This window comes from Grammomys surdaster, unplaced genomic scaffold, assembly GCF_004785775.1.
Source record: "Grammomys surdaster isolate TR1022 unplaced genomic scaffold, NIH_TR_1.0 126163, whole genome shotgun sequence".
Classification (NCBI taxonomy): domain Eukaryota; kingdom Metazoa; phylum Chordata; class Mammalia; order Rodentia; family Muridae; genus Grammomys; species Grammomys surdaster.
In genome coordinates this window covers 7736534-7756600 of record NW_021620970.1, presented here as the reverse complement: position 1 = coordinate 7756600, position 20067 = coordinate 7736534, and the positions used below count along the sequence as shown (strand labels likewise).

General features: G+C 34.1%; 1 protein-coding gene across 1 annotated transcript in view; it reads right to left on the bottom strand.

Moving 5' to 3' along the window:
- The window catches only part of Arhgap5 (Rho GTPase activating protein 5), a 49301-nt gene extending 32132 nt beyond the window's left edge, over positions 1 to 17169 (bottom strand). The window contains exon 1 of the mRNA XM_028757477.1: positions 13281 to 17169. Coding sequence (XP_028613310.1) covers positions 13281 to 17000 — 3720 coding nt within the window. The 5' untranslated portion in view covers positions 17001 to 17169. The remainder of the gene's footprint in view (positions 1 to 13280) is intronic.
- Between the last annotated feature and the right edge of the window lie 2898 nt (positions 17170 to 20067).

The following is a 20067-nucleotide window of genomic DNA, read 5'->3' as shown; positions in this document are numbered from 1 at the left end:
GTTTGTTTGTTTTTTGGGGGAGCAACATGTTTTACAAATGAAATAAGAAAAATGTTAATCATAACCATATATGAAGCAATTTGAAAATCATTAAAGGCATACTGAGAATAGACTTAAAATGTTGTTCTACTCAAAAGAGACATCTTTAAGTAAAAAGAATATAAGCCTATCATGCAAAGACAATGCACAAGAATTTAATTTTAGTCAACAGACAAAAAAGAAACAACAATAGTGTGTTCAATCTTTTATTTCTTACTGCTGGAATTTCACTGGATGACAACTGTTGAGAGATGTTAAAGTGACAATTGATTAAGCCTTTGGTACAAATGAATTCCTAGGTTGAAGGTATGTAGACTAGTGGTTTTTATTTCTTTGTCATTTGTGGTAATAGTTTTCTGGGAAATGGTGTCAGTTACCAAGTTGTTGAGAACTAACACTGAGGTATTTGCTAACCTTGAGTTTTTAATCTTGATTTTTTTAAAAAGATTTATTTTATGTATATGAGCACACCATTGCTCTCTTCAGACACACCAGAAGGGGGGATCAGACCCCATTGCAGACTTTGTGAGCCACCATGTGGTTGCTGAGAATTGAACTCAGGACCTCTAGAAGAGCAGTCAGTGCTCTTAACCACTGAGCCATCTCTCCAGCCCTAATCTTGATTTCTTTATTACCTTCTTCAGGCAGTTGTTGGTAAGAACCAAAGAACTATGGCTATGACTCCAATATATTTTTCTGTTTTGTGGCTACCTTTCAGTTTTACACTGTCAGAATTCTCCATCATTCCTCCCTGAAGAGAACTGAGATATTTTTTGTCTTACTCATAGTATCTCTGCATGTAGTATTCAGAACCTTTCTGTGCATTAGACTGCTGTTTGCTAGGTCTGGACTTCTAGAGCATTTGTACCTCCACTCTCCATTCAGATAATTCTGCTAGCAATTATATGGAGGATTCATAGAACATGGATAGCATTTATAATGGTTACACTTTTAATATATACTTAAAGTCCTAGAGCAGTATTTCTCCAGGCTCTATACCATGTCCTCCTCTTTTAACACCCAATTCTAGTTTCTTGGTTTTTTTTTTACACTAAAAAAGATGTGTTCCTAGCCAGTCAGATGTCACAGCTCTTGGTATCATTCTGGTATAAGACCACATCAATTTTTTACACTGAACCACTCTGTTGTTTCCCAAACCTTCGGGCTGATAACCTTCTAGTCTTTGCTGTTGTAGCATTTAACAATGTGCTATTTCTTATCCCTCCCATCTAACTATTGATGACTCTGGCACTGGGCTTGGAAGCAATGGAAGGAGATGATGGGTGGCTACCATTAGACAAGCTATACTTCTCTCAGGGTATGATCGCAATCTAGGAAGCAAAGAGCTCTAAGGACTTTGTGGCGTTAGTTCTCTGCTCCTGATTAGCTCTCCTAATGTCAACTCCTCTACAACTTAACAGCTCGCTGTGGATGATGCATCATATACTGTATGTGTACATGGTAAAGAGTAAGTGAGAACTGTGTACTACCTTTTATTTTGATGTAAAATGAACTAGAGAAAAAAGTGCTTACTCAAGTGGAGAAAGTATCTTCCCAAAAGCAACAGAAAGTGGCTGAGCAATTATTAGACTACTGTTATGAACTATAATTTATGCAACAAAGATTGAATAGTTTTTATATTTGCCTGTATCTTTTTTGACTGTCAATGGTTCCATAATCTGCTTATGTGCATTGTGTTAATACATTTTAGTTTTTCATAAATGTTACATTTTATGGTATTAAATAATAAATAAAACTATTATCTATGTATATTTTATTCATTCAACACATATCTTTTGAACTGTGTTCATATGCAACACCCCCAAAAAATTGTCACCAATCTTCTAAAATACATTCTATTCTCTCAATTCACTTATATATGGCTTCTCTTAACATTCTACTAAAATAATATTACACAAAAAAAACCATTGCATCTTTTTTAAGCTGTCATCAACATTCTTTTTTAAACTTTCACCCTAAGAACTTGTCCTTTGGCTTCCATAAAGGTCACTACTTTTTTCATTCCACTGCTTACAACTATCATTCTACATAACCCTACCTGAGCTCTTTTCTCCTCTAGCTGTTTCATATTCTTAAGTGAATAATCTAATCCCTGTTTAAAGCCTTCTCTCATAGTACCAGAGTTCATAAATCCAGTCTTGACACTGATTATATCCACTTGAATGTTAACAGATATTTCAAACACAACATAAAAAGTAAGAATAAGTATCTACGGAATAAAACCATCCAGTTGCTCAAATCACAATCCCAAGAGTCAATCTTGAGTTTTCCTTTTCCCCTTTAAGTCTTCCTAGTGAAGAAATCAGAAGCATGTTAGTACCGTTTTCAGAATACTATTTAGAATCTAGTAACCATTCTCTCTCTTTTTAGTATATGTATTGGACAATAATCTAACACATAATGAATATTAGGAAACACTAACAGAAAAACCTATAAGCAGCAATCTATAAGATCTTTACTACACAAGGTTTCTGTTAATAAATCTATAACGTACTGTCGGGCTATTCACCAGATATTTGAAATTTTCTTTTTAAGATTTATTTTTATTTTATGTGCATAAGTGTTTTCCCTGAATGTTATGTCCATGCATTATGTCCAGTGTATGTGGAGACCAAAAGAGGGTGTAGATTCTCTGCAACTAGTTACAGTCTGTTGTCACCTGCCATGCTGAGAATCAAACCCAGGTCTTGTCCAACAGTACCAAGTGCTTTTAACTGTTGAGCCTTCTTTCCCATACAATCCCCTGCCAACAATTTTATTTACCTAATTACACATTCTTTGAGTGTTACTAAATGGTTGTTCATAATTTTAAGGATCTCATCTGGATCATATCAAAAAATTGTTACTTGTAAGGTTACAGTCCAACCCTATTATGAATGTATTTGGACACAACAGCATATTTTTTAAAAAATGACAAATTTTCCTGTGTGTAGAGTTCCAAATTACTGTGAAGGACAGAAAATTTCAGGAATTTAATTCCTCAAGAAATATCCAATCTGTCATGGGGAAAAAAAAAAACCCATACTTCACTATCAGTTATTTAACAGTACAAAGTAGTTCATTAAATGTGAAAATGGTAAAAGGCAGAACTTTATATACAAGATAGGAGGTCAGAAACAGTTCAGAAATCTAAGGGTCTAGTTAGTTTCTAAGACTTTTTGCCCCTAAATACCGGACTGCCTATTTGTAAGGATAAGGACAAGAACTTAGAAATTGTGATTTACTGCTTATTGTATATCAGACATTTGTTAAAATGATATACACAATCTTAATCTTCGTAACAGCACTGACACAATTACTATATGTTGCACCTACTGTCATATTCTTATAATTTAAAACTGTATACCAGTGAATGACAAGGGTAGAAAAGCAGAGTTTACCTGCAAACAACTTTAGATATCTAACTGAGGAGTTTGATCTCTATACAAATATGTTGTAGGAAAAGGGAACAGGCGTTTCCATTTTAGCATAATACCTCAGAGTAATAGAGCAGTCTGAACTAATGCTGAACGGAACAGAGAAACTCAGTTAAAGAATAATTACACTGTAAATACTGGTGATGATGTGGAGAAACTGGATAGACCATCGTTGCCAGTGGAAATTTAATACGGTACACCCACTCAGGAAGACAGTAAGGTAGTTTCCTTACAAGATTAAATATGAAATTATCATATGACCTAGCAATTATAGTCCTATTCTAGAAACACCGGCTCATTATTTAAGAAAAAACCCAAACTCAACTGTTCACAGAAACCATCCATATTTAAAAAATAACCAACCTAACTGTAGTGCCCTTCAACAATTTTAAAACTGGATATACTCATACCATAGAACACTACTCAACAATAAGAGAGAATAACTGAAAAATGCAACGATTTAAATAAATACGATGGGAATTATGCTGGATGAAAAAGTTAGTCTTAGAAAGTTACCTACTTTCGATCTCATTCATATATTCTTGAAGTGACAAGTATACAAACAGAAAGCAGGTTAGAAGGCGTAGGCAGGTTAGGAGTGAAGAAAAGGTGAGGAGGAGGAGGAAGAGGAGGAGGAGGAAGAGAAGGAGGAGGAGGAGGAGGAAAAAGAGGAGGAAGAAGAGGGAGAGAGCAAGAGGAGGAGGAGGAAGAGGAGGAGGAAGAAGAGGAGAGTGTGGATATAAAAGAACAATAGAAAGGCCAGTTGGTTATAAAATTGTTTTTGCATCTTTACTGTACAGACCTCTGCATGTGAAAATTTTCACAATTAAATACACACATAAAGAACCCAGAAATTAGAGAATTAAAAAGCAGATATTTAACTAATACCAATGTAGTGGTTGTGATATTGTACTACAATCTGATAAGGTGTTGTTATACTATTGTAACAAACCTGAGATCTCTGTATCATGTCTTAATGACATGAAAATCTACAATTATCACAAAATAAAATATGTGGCATTAATACAAGTAAGAAGTAATAAAAATCTCAACTAAGACTGCAACAATGGAGCAGAAGCATCATATCTGATAGCAGACTAAAGAGCAGCTGAGAATGACGAGTAACAGTAGTATTTAGCTCTGGCCCATAGCAGCATTTGTAGCAGCACTTTCCTAAAAACACAATCTTGCTCAATCATGAGAACAGAGAAGCAAATGCTATGACCTATGAGGAAAAACCTGCCTTTCTTACTGAACAGGTACAAACATGCCACATATACCTGCCGTCTTAGAACTTCACTGGAACTTCCTTAAAGGCTACATTCAGTTGTACCAATGTTTCTCAAACTTCAGCACTGGAGGTGTTTTGGGCTGTATAATCCAGAGTTGTGAGAAATGAATTTTAGTATATCAGTAGCATTCTTGACATATTTATTATATGCTAGGGCAACAACACTCCAACCCAGCAGTGAAAGCCAACCATTGTTACCTGGTCCCTAAAGAGCAGTATTACACTGAGAACCACGGATAGATTGGTGAAATAAAAAGTAAGGCGTCAAGTCTGATAAATGGGTACAGAAAACATTCTTGAGAAGTCTGAGAATTTTAACTTAAAGAAAAAGGTCTTGAAGCCAGGTACCATGGTAATCCCAGCACCCAGGAGGCAAAGGCAGAAGGCAAAGGCAAGATCATTTGAACTCAGTTTGGGCAACACAGGGAGTCCCATTTAAAAAACAAGCAAACAAATAGAGGTCTTGCATGAATCAAGATGAGAAACACTACTGTAGTGCATACAAAAATAAACGATAACCAGAACCACCTTTAAAATGCTTATAGTAGAAAAGAAAAAAAGTATTTAGCCATAATATTTAAAAAAAAAAAAAAACAACTACATGGGAAGGAAATACCTTATAACACATTAGTATAAGTCTTTTGTGGAGTTTGGACTCTATGAAAATTTATTTAACTCTACATTTAAAAATGTATATAAAAGTTCTGGGTACTGGCTGAGAGTCCAAATAGGCTTTGGAAAGCAGAGATGTGTCCCTTCTAAAAGAACTTTTCAAGCTAACCGTAAGTGAAATGAAGAGAAAATAACTGTTTCTGGCCTTAATTTAGAAAAATTCCTTCTATAAAATAGTATTTTCCTAAAAAAAGGATATCAACATCTACAATCTATCTGATATGTTATTTTATTAATGCCATTAACAACTTAAATAATAAAATATAAACTAAGAATGACCTGGACAGGGTACTGTCACAAAATCTTTTTCTATATCAGTAGATTTTTATTTTTCAAATAACATTCAAAAGAAATTAAGTTTTATATTATAGATAGAATTTCATTCTTAAAACCACCGACATTCTTTTTCTCATTACCTATTAAATACTTTTTAATATTTAAATCAACTCCAATGTTTGCCAGTCAATGTGTTAATGAAGACAAAAAATTTTTAAAAGAGAAATAAAGAAAACTTTGAGTGTCTTCTTCCTCTTTCACATTTTGTAATAAGAATTCTTAAGCTGGGATCCACAGGTCTTTAGAATTTAAGTGAAACTATTAAAACTCCAGTTAAATTTTCTGTATGCATTTTTCCAGGAGAAACATCTAAATCGTTCTGCAGAGTTTCAAAGGCTAAAAAATAATTTCTAAAAGTTCAAAATAATTATTTTATACAAAATATGAAAAGTGTTCCTTTTTATAGTTGGATAACACTAAATAGAATCACAAGATCACTTTTTTTATACCCATGTATTTTGTGCTAAGAACTGAGACATGAAAAATGACTTTTAGTTAAAAAAAAATAAAATAAAAAAACTTTCTTTCTACTAAAGTCTGTTTTGTTCTGTTTTGAAACAAGGCCATGCTATGGAGACAAGGCTGACTCAGGCTCCTCCTGCGTCAGCCTCTGGAGTATGGAGATATCATAGGCATACGCCACTACACCCAGCTCTATTTTTCAAAGGCATAAACTAATTTCTGTTTACTTGGGAATCTCCTCATATCAGCTGAGCCATCAAGAAAACATTACAGAGCAGAAATCATAAAAATGTATCTACTGTTTTTCCACGATCAAGCAGGATCGTTTACAATACACTAAGGTTAACAGTATATAAACCAGAAATGCTATAAATTTACTTGTCTTCCAATAGGAACTGTCCATCTATTTATTAGAAAAAAGTATTATAGTTTTAACAATTATAACTAATCTGATGCACAAATAAGCAATTTATTTAGGTCTTAGTAAAATATGAATTAAAAATATACTTTTAAAATTATATATTTCACTCTATGTCTAAGAAGTAATAAATCAAATGTATAATATAGAAAAGAACAAGTCCAAGAAATGACAAATGGCAAAATATAAGGGGAAATAACTACACTATAATCTGAAGGTATAGAGTACCATAAATTGGTGTGACCAACATTGAAATGCTATTAAAAAAACCCAATCATAAGACTGCATGTCACTCATGTTACCCAAGATGTTTTCAAACTACTAGGTTTAGGATATCCTGCCTCAGCCTCCCACATAGCTAAGGCTTACAGGCACATGCATGGCATCATGAATGACAATAAACCAAACTTAATTTTATGCAGAATTATAAACCCCATATACCTAGCTAATGATTCAAAAGGTCATTTTAGCCTATCAGTAAGAAAGTAATAGAAATAATAACCAAAGCCAGTGTTTTCTGGGTAAGACAAAGATAAGGAAAATTCAAAAGTTCTGTTATACCTTGTCCAAAATATTAATTTAAAATCAATTTTATTAGACTTGATTCCTTGAGAAACAGCCAAGGGATTAGTTACACCTGTATTAGCTTCTAACAGTAGTCAGTCATATTGAGTATTCAGTAAAAACCTAATTGAATAAAATAAGTATCCTCTTCCAAAATAAACTATAATTACTAAACGAATTCTTCTGTTTATATATAATTTTTTTTCACTATGACAAAGACAAGGCCATTCATTTATACTGAATTCAGTTGAGCATATTACAATATACTGTTAAGCCAAGGCTATGAATCATAAATATGGCATCAGTTTTTTCCATAGTTGACACTGTGGTTTTTATTCTTTAGAAAATTCAGTGCTCTTGGGATAAAAGCTCAGATACAAGTTCAGTAGGGTATCTCTATTCCTCTGACTAGATTGTTAATTGGTTAAGAGAAATAGAACTCAATTCAAAACAAAGAGACTAAAAACAATGTTAGTTGAAAGACTGATGGAAAAAACCAAAACCACTTCCTCATTTTCCTAAACATATTTTCCATACACAGGTGATTCTTAGAATCTCTTAAGAGTAGAACTCCAAATAATGGTTAAATAATTGATACCTTTTAATCAATTGCTAATTTTAAGCAACAAGCATCCCCCTCTAGGCTAAAAAGTTTTTAAAAAGAAACCTTCAAACAATTTAAATGTTTTGTTAAATAAAGTCCTGCAGTAAATTCAATCCCCAGCCCCATCAAAAATCAAAACAAAAAAAACAAGAAAAGATACATCCTTTAAGACCCTAACTTCTTCAGCTGTTAAGAGGTTAACTGATGTATACTAAAAGGTACCTAAAAAAGGAAATTTACAAATTAAGTGAAAATAAGAGGCTGCTAAAATGAGGAAATTCCAGAAATTAGCATGAAAAGCAAGCAGCAGACCAGTAGAAAGACTGGCAGCTCTTAGTCTACCTGATGTTCAACCAATCATGGGAGCATGCACTGAAAAGCACACATTATAGGAAGATGGGGGGAGCAAGATCATGACCCATAAAAAGTCATCTTGGTCTTTTTTTCCTTTTCGTCCTCTGGGTGTCAGGTCAGGATATGTCATGTCATACTTTCAGGCTTCCCTGAGAACTATATGCTTTCCTTTAACTATCCATGTATCTCTGTAAAGGTCATTATTAAGACTCACAAGAATCTGGAAACTCTAGCTTCTGCCCTTGAGACCAAGATTCATACCAGTAACAATAGTACTTTTTAATTAATTTTTTTTCAGATAGTATATTGTGATGTTTCTCCCTCTCTTATCTCTTCCCACATCCTCTCCACCTCCTTACCTACTCAACTTCCTGTGTTCTTTATTGATAATCAAAACAAACAAACAAATAAACAAACAAACCCACTCAGCAAGACAGACAGAAAGCTCAAGCAAACACACAAGAACCATGGAGTTTGTTTTGTATTAGCTAACTACTTCTGGGCATGGGGCCTGTCCTTGAGTGTGGCTGACATATCTAGTGACACATCTATCAGTTGCAAATAGTTTCTTGGTTAGAAGTAAAATCCTGTCTACTTTACTCTCTCGGTGCTGGGACCCCATCTGGCTTGAACCTGTACAAGTCCAATAGTACTTATTTTAAGAAGACATTTTATTAAAGATTTTTAAGGTTCTAAAGGCATTTATTTCTACACCTAAGACTTAGCTATATTCTAAAGCACATACTTTTCCAAGTTAAAGTTCTCACGTATTCTAAATTAGTAGCCTCTCTATGAATTTTTATTTTAGAATTACTAATTTTATTTCCCCTAACTTTAACTTACAAATGAAATTTTATCAAGCATTTTCTCCTTCTATGTACTTTTACCATAATACTTTTTCTTCTTTAAATTAATCTATGGGGTTAACTACAGATATCAAATTTTTAATATTAAGGCATGTTCTGCATATGTAGTATAAACCCAAATAGGCTAAGGCTTTCATTTTGAATGGTTTTTGCTCACAAACAGGTCTCAGATCTCTCATGTGAAAGCTAGCCAGGCAGAGGGAGACATGTCTTTAACCTCAATACTTTGGGAGGTAGAGGTTAGAGGACCAAGAGTCCAGTAACATACTCCAAATATCTTGAGTATTCCTTATTTAAAATGGTTGGAACCAAGTGTGTTTAATATCTCAGTTCTCTTTCTCATTTTGTAGTATCTGCATAGGTAAAAGTTATCTTGAAGGAGAGACTCAAAGCTAAATATCAAATTCATTTATGTTTCACATACATCTTGTGAACAGTCTGAAGATAATTTTATAGTTCTATGGTACAATGGCTCTGCTTAGCTTCAAAGTAGCGCTACAGTTCAGTAAAAGCCCTTATAAATATAATATTAACATTCAGTACCTAATAATTAGGACAATTTCTATTATCATCTTTCATATTATGGAACCAGTTTTATGCTTTTTGAATAATTGAAAATTTTTCTCCATCTAAATTTTTCCTTAAAATACACCTAAAATAAAACCACTGATATACTTTTCTTTAAGTTTTGTGAATGGTACTCTATGGTGATCCTTCCCCACTACGCTCACTTTAAAAAAAAAAATGTTTATTTGGACTACAGTATTCCTCTCCAACAAACAACATATTCCAGATATTGTCCTAAATCAATCTTCCTTTTTCTCTCATAGCATAGTTTTCCTAGATGAAGATGCAGAGGTTGAATTGAGCATTTGAACTTGGATTCAAAACAGAGAAGCCTAGGTCTATAGAATACCACACTGATAGTACCTGTTCTTATCTAAAGTTGCATAATCTATATTTATCTTTTGAAAACCATAATCTAGAACCACTTATATAACTCCAAACTTTACAAACATAAAAACTTCAATAAAATAATTTCTTAAATGTTTTTAAGACTCCAAATACACAAACCATGGCCCTAATAATTAAAGCAATGTTACATGAAAGTCTAACACATTTCTCAAAAGAACTCTGAAGATGGCTGAGAATGCGGCTTTAATCAAATAGAAGGAGTAAAAGTATAACTTAAAGCTAATTCAACACTAGTGTTGAGTAAAAAAAAAAAATGCTGACATCAAACAGAGTTAATTAGCAAATGACAAAAGTTAAAGGCAAAGTACTCTTATTCTACGCATCTAAGATGCTTAGCGATTATAAACAGAACTATTACCTTATACACAGTTAATTAAAACAAAAGAATGAAAACCCTATACCATTTCAATTATCACATGCTTTCAACTCTTGAACACATTCAGATTTGAGATCTGAACAGAAAAAAAAAAAAAAAAAGAACTTACAATCAAAGAAATAACTGGAGAGTTAAATCACCACATAGGTGAATGAAATTAAGAAGTAACATTGAATCCAAGTAGTTGTATGATTATTCAGTTGGTATAAAAGATCATGTTAAAAATTCCAGAATATTTGGTATATTCTTACCCTGTCCTCAGAAGTGAGAATATTACTAAAAAAACCTGAAGAAATGGCACTGAATCACTAAAATACAGGCCTTTGGAGTCTGGTGATAACAAACATATCCTTAAGAATATGCCTAGAACAAACTTTCATAAGAAAATGACTCATTTATTGTGCTAACAAAAAGGTAGCAAAATGAAAACCATGGAAAACTAACCAGTTTTAATCAATTTGTCAGATGGAAAACAAAAACACTAAAACACTACTGTTATTAGAGATAATTTTGCATAGAGAATACATGATGAAGCACTTAACAGCAAAGATTCCAGTACCTTCAGTTTAACTTCCAAATACATAAACAAGCAAACAAACATAGCCATACTTCATATTCAAGCAAGACCGGATATAAACAACCAGAAAATCTGATTGTTCCTGGAGTACAGGAACTTTTTACTATTCCTGCAACTACTATTTAAGTGGAAATTATACTAGAGGATGGAGAGTTGAACCAGTTGGTAAGCAAAATGCCTATTGCGCAAGCCCAGAGACTTGAACTCTAATCAACACCCACATAAAAGCTGGCCAATATACCAAATATCTATTATCCCAAAAGCTCACTGGCTAACTAGCCTAGTGAATCAGTGAGCTCCATGTTCAGTTGAGAGACTCTATCTCAAAAAAAAAAAAAAAAAAAAAAAAGAGAGTGAGCCATTTCTCTCTACTCCCTTCCTCCCTCCCTCCCTCCCTCCCCGCCAAGATAGCAAAACAATTAAGATTTGTGAACCAAAATAAAAAAATAAACACATCAATAAAGGCAATACTGAATGAAGTAGAAAGACTATAGATAAGGAGTTCTCAATCTGAGGGTTGCAACCCCTTTAGGGGTCCAGATCCTTTCACAGGGTTCGCATAGCAGATACCCTGCATATCAGAATTTACATTACGATTCATAACAGCAAAATTACAGATATGAAGTAGCAACAAAATAATTTTATGGTTGGGGGGGGTCACCAAAACATGAAGAACTATATTAAAGGGTTGTAGCATTAGGAAAGTTGGGAACCACTGTTATAGATGCTTGACATTTATGAAAGTCTGAACAATAAAGTTGAGTATTAATTACTTAAAATGCTTGGATCTGGGAGTTTTTCATATCTCTATTTTTTTTCATTTTGTGATGTCTGCATATATAGAATGAGTTTATCTTGAGGATGAGATTTAAAGCTAAACATCAAACTAATTTATGTTTTACATATATCTTATAAATAGTCTAAAGGTAATTTTGTAAGTATTTCTAGTTTTCATTAATATCTATTAGGTATGGTCAGATATAAAATTATTCCATGGGTAATATCATGATGAGACCCAAAGGTTTCAGGTTTTGGAGCATTTTAGATTTTGATTTTCAAATTAAGGATGTTCAATTGGTCTATGTAAATTAGCAGAAAAGAAGCTTTGACAGTGATAAAAGGTATTAACACATGGCTGGGTGTTAGGGTATGCTCCTGTAATTTCAGGAAGCTGAAACAGCAGCACAAGTTCAAAGGCAGCCTGGAGTACACAGTTCAAGACTAACCTGAGAGACCTTATTTCAAAAACAAAACCCAAACAAACAAACAAACAAACAAAAAACCCACCTTAGAACTGTAGATAGAACTAATGATAAAAAGGTTAATTATGTGTAAGATGCCAGAGATATTTAATGTTAGTATCATATATCATGAGGTCATAAGAGTATATGTTACATGTCTAGGCTAGATTAAAAGACCAGTTTAAATGTTTTGGCTACAGAATTAGGAAAATAAATACCATAACTTAAACTTTTAAAACTTCTATCCAAGTTATAATGGGCAGTTTACTATACACTGAAAATCTAACTAGAGTACAATTACTCAAAATATCGTTATCTTTAATTGGTTCTGATAAATACCAATCAGCTGTAGGAACTTCACAATAATTTCTTAAATGTTTTTAAGACTCTAAATACACAAACCATGGCCCTAATAATCAAAGCAATGTTACATGAAAGACTAACACATTTCTCAAAAGAACTATGAAGATGGCTGAGAATGCGACTTTAATAAAATAGAAGGAGTAAAAGTATAACTTAAAGCTAATTCAACACTAGTTGGAAAAAATAGCCATAAAATTTAACTGACGTTAACATTCAATACACTGGAATGAAAATATACTGAATATTATCTTAATAACCATAAAATCCTTGATGAAGGTTTACGTGAAATCAAGTCAAATAGTTATAGAAGTTTCTAAATACTACTCTGAAAAAAAGATGTAGAAAGCATTAAATACAACTTTAATACAAATCTGATACCATTAGATGAATTAAATTATTGAAAATGTAAAGGACAAAATAAACATCCACTCATAATTTTCATGCTGAATATAAACTCAGCCTTCTATTCCAAGTAAAGCATCAAGAAATAAAATACACTAAAATAACAAAAACCAATCTGTCCCTACCAAATATTTTAGAATTTTAAATCTAGAATTAAAAAAAAATTAAAGAGATAACAAATTTACTTAGTGATCTTTTAAGTTATTAATGTCAAAACTCATTATCTTAAATATATTTTTTCCTTTTAAGGCAAAAGTGAGCACTTTTATAAGTATATATATATATACATATATATAAACTTACCTTTTTATCTTCCTTTACTTTGTGGGTTTTCTTCTTTATCTTCTTATCATCTACCTCCTGGTCAGATGTGATTGCAGGATTATCAATACCACCTTTCCAAGTTTCAACAGGAGAAAGTAGTGGATCTTCTTCACTTCCACGATGCCTTCCTTTTCTTTTTGTTTTAGAAGTAGTGAAAGCCTCATCATCACTTGCATCTGAGTGTGTTCTTCTATAGTATGACTTGGCTTTACTAAACAGAGTTTTAGATTTGTATTTGTATTTTGAAGGCCTACGTTCCCCATGACCTTTTGAGGTTCTATCAGAAAACCCATTTTCTTCATCTCCTTGAGTGTTATTTACAAATGAGTTTCGAATTTTAATAATTCGATTCTGAGTATCATCTGGGACAACATAAATCTCATCAGGATAGCCCTTCTGTTTGAAAATCGTGTCAAGGGGTTCCGCGTAGTTATCTGAAGAATCCGTATCTTCAGAGTGTGGCAAGGGCCCCCGGGAAGTCTGTTTCCTTGGATTCTTACCAATACCAGCTTCAATCGTTTTTAACAGGTTTGGATCCAGTTTTTTCACATTTGTTTTAGGTACAACTGGTTTAGGTTTAATAGGTGGAGGCACTTTATGGTTACGTTCATGATCATGACAATTTGGAGTGCTATGAACAGGATATTCATTTCCTTCCAAATCTAACCTGTATCTGGAACGGTCACTAGGTGTTGGAAGCAACTGTACATCATCTCCAATTGGACTATAAGGGGGTGGTGCTTCTGTGTCATCATCTGAATCAGGGTAGTTATTATAGGGAAAACAGTCTCTTGGAGACGGTAGAAAAACATCCTCACTGTGATGAGTGGATTCCCTTGTATTATCAGACAAATAGGAATTTTCTATCATATTTTTTTTCTCTAGAACATCACTGAAAAACAAAGTAAAAACCTCAGTCTGCCTATGATACTGAGATAAAGAATATAATGCTGTAAATTTAGCAGTTATCTCAGTTGCAATGTGTTCTCCTTCAGTCATTAACTCCTTGATAGCCTCATTTTCAAAAAAATCAGCTTGACTGTCAGTAACTGCCACCAGTTGTACAGGAATAGTATCTTGAACTTCTGATAGAAATGCACGAAGCATTCCCATTGATGCTTTCCTTTTTGCAGAATAAACTAATATATACCCATGAACCAGTTCATCTTTTCTTACTCCAATTGAGGAGTGGTATGATAATATTGTGATCTGTATTCGCCTCCTTTTTTCACCAATAATTTTGTCAAGCATTAATGAATTGTTCTGTCCAGCTTGAGCAGCACTGCAAGAATGAGAGTCAAGGAAAGGGGAAAGAATGAGATCCACACTAAATGGATCGCCACACATGGCACACATGACAATTCTCAAGTCAGCTTCTGACACGTCCTTATTGATAGGAACTGGGCTTACCACATCTAAATTGTGTTTAACTGATTCCAATACTCCTCTTAGGGCTTGCTTTATTTGTGATTCATTAAATTTACGAGGATATGTACCAGAAGGTACGTCTACAAAAGGACACTGTAATTTATTGGCCAACTGCTGACCTTGGTGCCTGAGAATTGGTAGATTTTTACTAATGGAATCCCTCTGATTAGCAAGAATTAATGTAAATGGAAGATTAGCCATATATTTATCTTTTCTGATCTGAGACGCTTCGGTTCTTATTTTTCCAATAAATTCCCCAATAAAATTCAGTGACTCGATGGAATTAAATACACAGAAGCACCCATGTGGTTTAAAGGCTGCAGTCCATAGCTGACTCAAAATGTAAGGCGATTTGGCATCAACAGGCCGAAGATCAAGTTCATAAATTTTTCCATCTAAGGCATACTCATCATCAGTGGATTGAGTCCTTATCTCATTTGCTAGTTCCTGGGCAAGGCCATCTTTCCCTAAAATGAAAAGATTAACTTTGTCTATATTGGCACTATCATGATACAAGCGTAAGCGGCCATGATCCGACTGTAATGGACTATTGGCAAGTAAGTGTTCCACTTTAATGTCTGTACAATATTGGCCACTGAGGCATGTTTCTTTAGTGGGATGATAAACAAATCCTATATGCTTAAGGAGAAGAGATTCTCTATCAGGTGCAAGTTTCTGTAAAGCTTTATATCTAGGTTCTTCACTTAGAACTGTATGAATTTCACTCATTTTATCAGAACTTGGTGTTGCATTAAGATCTAAATCATAAAAAAGTTCAGAATGCTCAAAAAGCATTTCCTGAAACTCTTCTTTGGCTTTTTCTACTATCTCTCGCTGATGTCTACCATATACTTCTTTGCTATCAGCCTCAGTGATGTATTTGAATGCTTCATCCTCCATGACAAAACACATAACTTCCTCCCATGGTTGCCCAGGTGAAATGAACTGAATTTTTTCTAAAGTCTTCTTAAATTTCTCCTTCATTTCTATTCTTCTTTTCTCTGATATCAGATGCTGTACATGGTTTTGATAGACCTTTTCTGCTTCTAAAGTGCTCAGAAGGTCGAATGGGATCCGTCTATCATTAATTTTGTCGATATGGTCAGTTTCATCCCAAGGTGTTTTTTCTAGCACCACAAAACATAACTGGAAATCTGCTCTCTTTTCCATTAACTTCAAAGCTTCCAACCAATTCAAATGTTCAATCTCTTCTAGATCTGGCAAGAGAGTATTAAAAGCCCTTGGTAAGGTACTTATATATTCTTCTCTCCTTTTTCTTATATGTTCCTGTTTGAGTTGTTCTATATGCTTTGAGAATGTATTTCTGGCCTTTCTTGTTCCCTCTAAGTTGATATATTCTTCATAATCAGGATGATTTTTTAATTTATTACTAACAGTTTTCCAAGTTGCATGATAATCTCTCACAGTCTGTACAAGTTTCTCAAACTTGTCTGTTGCTGTGACAACAAGTTGTCTCTGTGTTTTATAAGCATCCAGATAGGGAATAATTTTAGGCTTGCCACGAGTTTTATCCAACATTTGTACCAAAGCAGTGAAACATGTCTCAATGTTGACATTAAATCGAGCTGATGTTTCCACTACTAGAAGGTTCTTTTTGTTTGAAGCAAAGGCTTGAACTTCTCTAAGGTAATGATCCACACATTCATCACATTTAGTTGCTGCTATTATCACAGGCTTTTTGGATTTGGATAGCTGGACAAAAAGGTTATTCACAAATTTAAGTTGATCATCAAACTTCCTATTACATCCTTGACTCACATCAATACACAGTAAAAATCCATCTACATTGAGTTTTCCTTCAGGCATCTGCTTCTGTTCAAAGTCTTGCTCCAAGCCTAGCTGATCGGTGCAAATGTACATTAGTTTTTCTGCTGACTGCAATTTAGAGGCAGCTGCACGTTTTATATATGGTTGCAAATTTGTACTTCGATGAGGCAAGAAAGTCTGGTCATCAATGAACTCTGTTTGTTCAATGACATGAATTTTGCATTCTACTCCATCTTCACCATTTTGTGTTATGTCACCCCAGTATAAAAAGTGATCATTGTTTACTACTCGGCCTCCAAAGTCAATGGTGCTAAGCACAGAAGTATGCTCTGGATAATATTCATCTGCTTTTGAACGTACAAATCTATTGCACAAACAAGATTTTCCAACTCCACAGTTACCTTTGTCTTTTTCAGTCCCAGAGAGTCCAACTACACTGACAGTATAGGATGGGGGTCGAGGCTCTTTGTTTTTTGCCATCATAACTCTTTTCTCATGTCTTTACATTCATAAAGGTAACCATATATACTTTTCATTCTGAAAATAAAACCATCTCAAAATACAGATCCTGAATTTCAGAATTATATTTGGTTCTTTGTAGTTCCCTCATTGCCAAAGAAAGGTCTTCTTCAAGATCATATGGATCATCTTCCTAGAAAGGGGAAAAAAAATAAGAAAAATTTACATGAGTTACTCATGTGGAAATACACAAAGTAAAAATGTCAATAACAAAGTATTATGAAAACTAATAATTCTAATATGTAAAGACATCATATAAACAACTTATAATTTACTTTTATAAATACACATGGCCTCAAATTTTAAGGTAGATCTAACAGTAAATGCTAAATATATAAATCTAATAGCTCAGAAGCATTAAAATGAATTCCCCGCAAGCCTCTAGAAACCAAATGTGAGTTCTGCTTCTAATTACTCCTTCCTACAGATTTGAGAAAATAACTAATCTTTCCTACTCCTTTAATTTTCTTGCCTTCTATAAGACTATGTAAATAAAGAATAACTAAAATGCACTGCTTTATCAACTAAGTTACAGCTTTTACTCAATTTTGTTTTATACTGTGTCAAGGGTAGAATCAAGGGCCCTAGTGCTAGCATGCTCTAAGCAAGGACTCTAAAACAACTCAAATCTCCAGCCACATGACATAAAAACATAAAATAACTGGCTTTAGATAACAGAATTCCTCAAAGTGTATTTCCCCAGGATTGTAATTTTAGGGGGTTTTGTTTGAATGTTTGTTTTTGGTAAGTTTCAACACTCGTGTGAAATTTATTAGATACAATCCTCCCAAAATTGAGAGGGCAGAAGAAAGAAAAGGATGAGAGGTAAAGGGTAGAAAAAAGTTAATACTATTGAAAAATTTCAACTAAACCCTAATCTCCAGCAAATGCTCACATCTTTAGTAATATCTACTATATATATGCTTATCCAGATACAATGTAACTCATAAATCTAACTCTGGATACTATGACTTCCTGAGAGTTTAGATTTGGGCTACAGAATGCAGCTTAGTGGTAGACAATTTGTCTAATATTTTATTAATCAAAGCAATTTTGGTATTTTTTTTTAGGGGCAAAGAACAAAAATCTCTAATAAACTAATGATCGGAGCCCTGCTTTTCTACTATGTACGTATTATTTAAATTCACTTTGAAATTCCTTTTCAATTATGATCAGCACTAACATGTTACTAGGACAATTATGCATATGGCTTCTTTCTTAGGAAATTTCACTTTCATACACAGTAACTTATTCTCATAACATTTAGTCAACTTATTTTACTCATAATGAAAGCAAGAAATAGTAACAATGATAGTAGTGGTAGTGGTAATGGCCTGCATGAAATTACAGAGTTATCAATTTTACATACTCAATCACAAGGCTGCTTTTAATAGCTCACAGTGAGGGCTCTCAGATTCTTTTAAGCTTCTCATCTTCTCATCTTAGAAGCTTAGGGTTTATATCAAGAAAGTTATGTCAAGAGTGCCAATTAACTTTATAGAAATTAATGACAACATAGATATTTGTGTGAAACTTTCCTAGACCTTTTTAAAAATAAAGCCATTTCCTAGAACTAAGTTTTCTAAAAATTTACTAGGCCATTCATACCCTACATTGTCTTTTAAATAAAGTTTAATAACACGAAGTGGCTTTCTACAAATTAAAAGCTACACAAGAAATCTAAAAAAATAAAATCTTAGGAATTCAATTAACCTAAAATATTTTTAGAGACTAGAATGCTATTGACTGGAGCCTGGGTAAAGTGTGAGGGGAATTGAATAATGAAGAGAGGATGGAGAATGGGTACTGAAGTACCGTTGGACAGCAGAAATAACTTCTAGTGTTCTACATCACCACAGACTAATCAGAATTGAAAACAAATATTTTAAAATAACTAGTAGAGAGGTGTAATGGCTAATTTTGGTTGTCTACTTGACACACCTAGAAAGAAGAGTGCCTTACCTATTGTGGGCGGTGCCATCCCCGGGCAGGTGGGCATGGGCAATATAAGGTAGCTAAGCAAGCCAGGGAAAATAAGCCACTATGGCGCTTTCCTTCATGGGTCCAGTGCTGCTTCCCTCAATGATGAACCGTAACTATACACCAAATAAACCTTTTTTTCCTCAAGTTTGTTTTGTCAATGTTTTATTACAGTAACAGAGAACCAAACTTGTACAGAAAGGTGTTGGAATAAACCTGATCATGCTGTTTTGACAGAAGATTGCTCTCATTTGGGAGCTTTTGGTGAAAAAAGGCAGAGTGCTCAGAGTTTACCATACTGTTGTTGAAGCTTGGAAGATATGTGGATAGAAATGCAGGTGAAGGTCTGGCTTATGATGTTTCAGAGGACTAAGTTTCAATACTTCAGTCTCTCAAAGGCTCTATTCCTTTAACATTTTAATTAATCTATGTAACTAAAATCTTTGCTTTAAGTGGGACAACCAATGTTGGTAGGGTGAAGCTGAAAAATTAGTTATGATTAGTGAGAGAGGAGCATCACTGAGGTGGAATCTGGGAAGTAGTTCCTCAGAGTTAGCACATAGCTAGGTGTGAGGGGGTGAAGCCTATATCTGAAGCTGAAAGCAGAACTTGGCAATGTGTTAGATTTCCATATGGTACTGTTTTGAAGGCATGAAGAGGTTACAGAGAGCAGTTGAGTCATGACACTGTATGGCAACATCAAAGATCCCCTTAAGAGAGGCCAGTTGCAGTAGAAACCCTAGTACCGAAAGAATCATATACGGAAGCTGTGGCTTGACAGTGTCTGAGGCCAGGAAAGGTCACTGGTGAAGGTACAGCCTGTTAGTTACAGTGGACAGTCCACCATACTGGAAATGCAAGGACCATAGAATGACTAGAAAAGACATAGGTTCATAGTGGACTCGGCCTGAGACTAGGAGACAAGCTGCATGGGCTGTGAGTGGTAGAACTCAAGTTGTGGAGCTATCCAAGCCCTTTGTAGCCCAGAAGATCATGAGTGAGTTCCAGATATTAAGACTCTGAGCTTTTGTTAGATCTTGTTTTTATTTGA